General features: G+C 44.1%; 1 protein-coding gene across 1 annotated transcript; it reads left to right on the top strand.

Annotated features, from left to right (window-relative positions):
• The first annotated feature begins 207 nt into the window (after positions 1-207).
• LOC115577587 (myelin-oligodendrocyte glycoprotein-like) lies at positions 208-3079 on the top strand. The gene is made up of 4 exons (XM_030410468.1): positions 208-251; positions 690-788; positions 970-1302; positions 3006-3079. Exons 1-4 carry the CDS (start codon positions 227-229, stop codon positions 3077-3079), a joined length of 531 nt encoding a protein of 176 aa, XP_030266328.1. The 5' UTR covers positions 208-226.
• Positions 3080-4798: the final 1719 nt, after the last annotated feature.

Raw genomic sequence — 4798 nt, 5'->3', positions numbered from 1 at the left:
GAGCCGCTACGATCTCAATCCTTCAACCGTCCACCAGCATCAGCAGGAAGGTGACGAACTTAAAGACCAAAACCAGCTTTACAGCGGCCGAACATCCATGAAGACTGACGCTCTGGAAACTGGAGACCTCAGCCTCCATCTGACAAAACTCCACCTCTCTGACAGCGGCTCCTACACCTGCACCGTCAGAGGGTTCAGAGGGGGGAGACAGAGAGAACGGAGAGTGATGGACGTACAGCTGCAGGTCAAAGGTCAGCAACTAACCCTAAAACCTCCTGTAGATACAGATCAGAGGTCAGAGGTCAGCAACTAACCCTAAAACCTCCTGTAGATACAGGTCAGAGGTCAGAGGTCAGCAACTAACACTAAAACCTCCTGTAGATACAGATTAGAGGTCAGAGGTCAGCAACCAACCCTAAAACCTCCTGTAGATACAGATCAGAGGTCAGAGGTCAGCAACTAACCCTAAAACCTCCTGTAGATACAGATCAGAGGTCAGAGGTCAGCAACTAACCCTAAAACCTCCTGTAGATACAGATCAGAGGTCAGAGGTCAGCAACTAACCCTAAAACCTCCTGTAGATACAGATCAGAGATCAGAGGTCAGCAACTAACCCTAAAACCTCCTGTAGATACAGATCAGAGGTCAGAGGTCAGAGGTCATGTTCTTTATGTTTCTGGTTCCCACAGAACGATTCCCATCCTGGGCCAAAGCTCTCCTGGTTCTCCTGGTTCTTGGACTTCTTGTTGGAGCTCTTTTAGTATATTTTAGGCACTATTTCATGTCAGGTATGTCACTACTACTACACTACCCATCATGCACCTGGGCAGCATCTTTACTCTGGTAGCTCCCTGATTGTTGAGACAGACAGTGAGGTTTATAAGAGAAGGATGGAGAGTGAGGTCATGTCACCATCACAGTTCCTGCTGCTGTCTGTTCAGCTGATGTTGTGGTTTGTTGTCCTCTCAGTCTACCAGGTGGAGGTGGATTCAGGGGCGGAGTCTGTCCAGCTGCCCTGCAAAACCAGAGTTTGCCTGCCGAAAGACATTAAAGTGGTGTGGTGGGACGGATACTACAGGAAGGTCCATGTGTATCAGAACGGTTCTGACCAGGCTGAAGAACAGGACATATATTACAGAGATCGAACAGAGATGAAGAGAAAACTGCTGGAACCTGGAGACCTCAGTCTGACCCTGAAACACCCCACAGACACAGACAGAGACAGTAGGACCTACACCTGCACCGTCTACAACAGGGAGGGACGCAAACTGATGGAGAAACAGGTGGTGCTGAATGTCAAAGGTCAGTTCTCTCTCTCTGTTTCTCTCTTAGTGAGTCTGGGTGTGCATTTCAGTGAGCGAGTGTGTTTCTATCTTTTGTGTGTCTGTGTGTTAGATTTATTTCTGCAGTAGTATTCTGTGCTGTAGTTTTAGTGGATCAGTATCAATCGTCCTCAGCTGGAGACGCTCACACACAGACACAGAGTCAAACTCTGTCCCACTGTTAATTGCTCTGTGGAGGATTGCAGTCCAGTAATCAGAGAAATAGTCGGTTATGACGGTATAAAGTCCAAATCTAGGATGAACAATGGAGTGGTTACTTTTCTGGACAGTATTGATAAAGTGAGCACGGTTGTTGAACGAGGTGTAGTGATCCAGGACACCTTTGTTCAGGTGGTACCGCTGGTTCATCCAGCCAGAAACATCATTCTGTCCAGAGTTCCTCCGTTCATTAGCAATGAAATGTTGCAGAGAGAACTGGAGAGACACTGACAGTTAATGTCTCCAGTCAAACTGATTCCTCTGGGCTGTAAACCTCCACACCTGAGACATGTTGTCTCCTTCAGAAGGCAGGTCTTCATGGTTCTGAACAACACTGAGGAGTTCAACTGGATGTTGAAGTTCACAGTGGAGGATTTTGATGATACTGTTTATGTGTCTTCTGAGAGGATGAAATGTTTTGGATGAATGAGTCAAATAGTTACTTCTTCTTTTTCCTGCTTTGTTCACTCTTTTCTGTTTTACACCTTGTTTCTCTGCTATGGGAGACATAAGAACAGGCAGCTTGAATATAAATGGAGCAAGGGCTGATGGGAAAAGGGCGTCTCTTTTCAAGCTGTGTTCTCTCAACAAGCTGGATGTTATTTTGGTACAGAGACACACAGTACTGCTGATAACCAGACTGACTGGAGGACAGAGTGGACTGCTGAAACCTTCTTCAGTCACAAACCAGTAACAGTTGTGGGGCTGGACTTGTTGTTTCCACAAACTTTCTTCCTCAGTCTGTAGAAAGTGAAGAAGTTATTAAAGGCCGTCTGTTAAAAGTGAGAGCAGTGTGTGAAGACGTAAAGATGGTGTTTATTAATATTGATGCTCCGGCTGTGGGAGTGGAGAGAGTGGTGTTTCTCCATGTTTTAAATGAAGTGATTGATAAATGTAATAATGAGGAATATGTATTTATGGGTGGAGGTTGTAACAGTACTGAGGACAGCAGGTCAGACAGGAACCATGCAGAGCCTCACGCTGCCTCTCACACTCGTCTGCTTCACCTCATGGAGGCTCAGGAGTTGTGTGATGTGTGGAGAGACAAAACACCTGGACACACCTGAACATAACTCACTGTCTGTGGCCAGGCTGGATCGCTTTATTGTTTTAAACATCATTTTAATGTGTTTAAAAGTTGTGCTATCAGCCCTGTTGGCTTCTCTGATCACTCACTTATGACAGCTTCCGTTTTTTAGGGTTCGTACGGGTGCTTGAAATCGGTGAAAGTGCTTGAATTTCAATGTTGTGTTTTCAAGGTCTGAAAAGTGCTTGTATTTGAGTTTAAGTGCTTGAAAGTGCTTGACATTATAACTCTGTTTCTTTCACAAAATTGGGATCAGACTGGATAGTTTGCTTATAACACGGAGAAATAAAATCAGTAAGAGAACCACATTATATGTGGAGATGTTTCCTCCTGGACGCCACTGCTCTTCTCTGCTCCTCTCTGCTCCTCTCTCTGAGACCAGCTGAGGGGTCCAACTGGGACTGATTACCAGGGTCCAGCGGTGGAGGGGCCCTCGAAAGGCCTGAAATAAAAATATTGTTTCTATTCTATTTTTCATTTCTAAGTAATTAGTGTCACAACTAACTTAAAACTGGCAGAATAAATCAGATGAGAGACTTTACTCTGTATAAATAAACAGTGGAGGCTGTCTGAGGCCCCTCTCACCCCTCACAGTACAGAATGGTTCAGTCCAAACAGCTTAACAGTGGAGTGGCTGCTGCTCATCAACATGTCTTTACCCAAGAAAATAAAACCAGGGAGCCTTAAAGGAAAGGAAAAGGCAGAAAGGAAAGAAAGCAAGGAGAGGAAGACAACTCCTCACACATTTCTTTGTAAAGAAAGGTGAGCACAGTTCACAGCTAACACAGTTTAAGAACAGTTAAAGCTGATAATAATGTCAGCAGCTGTAAAGATTGAAGGCAGTCAGACAGCATGAATCTAGTTTCTCAGTTTGAGCAGCAGCAGGTTCCTCATCCTCATCTAATCCTCATTAAGTGCTGACTCAAAGTTATTATTACAAGTCATCATTTCACATTCAGGTGGAAACAGTTCACATGTGGAGCCATATTTAGCTCCTTTCCCTGTAAGACAGCAGGACATGTTTGATATCAGAGGATTCATTTCAGTTTCAAGATTTCTATGATGCTTAAAATCATCTTAAAAACTGTTAATGTAATGTTGATGCCAGATGATCCTCCATCATTTTCAGAGGGTTAAAAGAAAGCCAAGAACTGAGGTGGAGAATAATTCCAACTTTAAGATCCTGGTGATCAATGAGGCAGAGTTTAATTAAAATAAACATGTTGTTAAAAGAGAGTCATAAAGTAAAAATATCCTATAATCCATATTTATGTCAGAATGATGTTGATGTATTAAACAGTAGTGAAATAAAAAGAGCATATGTATGTGTTATATAATATAGTTGACTACAACAGAGTGTTTGGTCAGTAGTTTGGGACTCTCACCTTCCTGCTCTGCAGTAGAACAGAGGAGAACATTTCTGCTGCATGCAGACTGTGTGACTCAATACAATCAGAGAAATGTTTCTATTTTCTGGAAATCAGAAGATGAAATCACAACAACCATACAGCCTCATATCTGTATTTATTCAGCCCAAATCCAAAGCCAGCAGCTGTGAGTCTGCAGCTGTGGAGATAAATCAGAGCTGCAGGACAACAAGGAGACAGTGAGCAGTAACCAAGTAACTGTCATGTTGTTCTTTTCACTAATATGGGAATGACAGTCAAATATAGCATTAAAATGCAGTTTTATATAAAACAGCATCACATGTTTTCTCCGGCCTGAACAAGGGCCCAATTAGATTTCTGTTCATGGGGCCCTAAATCCCTGGCAGCACCCTGCCTAGCTGAGACCAGCAGAGACCAGAACCAGACTGAGACACTGAAGTTAAAAAGTCTCTTTTAGCTTCCTGCTGGGTGTCTCAGCTCAGGGGGTTCTGGTCCGGTCCAGCTTCCAGACTGTAGCCCAGATGGATGTTCCATCACACTTGTTCTTTGGTCTGGAGCGTAAGAATGGACAGAAGAGGTTCATTCACAGTTTAAGGTCTGACACTGGGCAGCTGCTGACTGATCACACTGCAATCCACAAACATGCTGTCAACTTTTCCAGTGAGCTGTTTGAATGTGAGCACAGAGAGCAGCAGGCAGCGTCTCTCAGCTTCTACACTGGTCTTCCTCAGGCTGAGCAGCAGAGTCATGTAGAGCTGGAAGCAGCTCTCTCCTCTGATGAG

The sequence above is a fragment of the Sparus aurata genome, unplaced genomic scaffold (genome assembly GCF_900880675.1).
Source record: "Sparus aurata unplaced genomic scaffold, fSpaAur1.1, whole genome shotgun sequence".
NCBI classification, from domain to species: Eukaryota; Metazoa; Chordata; class Actinopteri; order Spariformes; family Sparidae; genus Sparus; species Sparus aurata.
The sequence above is the reverse complement of the archived record's forward strand: the minus strand, read 5'-3'. Positions and strand labels throughout refer to the sequence as shown.

Bases quoted from the DNA above. Each gene is read 5' to 3' on its own strand.
- LOC115577587 (XM_030410468.1), top strand. From the start codon at position 227: ATGGACGTACAGCTGCAGGTCAAAG. The intron at 252-689 runs GTCAGCAACTAA...TGGTTCCCACAG, and splicing joins CGTACAGCTGCAGGTCAAAG to AACGATTCCCATCCTGGGCC. The intron at 789-969 runs GTATGTCACTAC...TTGTCCTCTCAG, and splicing joins TAGGCACTATTTCATGTCAG to TCTACCAGGTGGAGGTGGAT.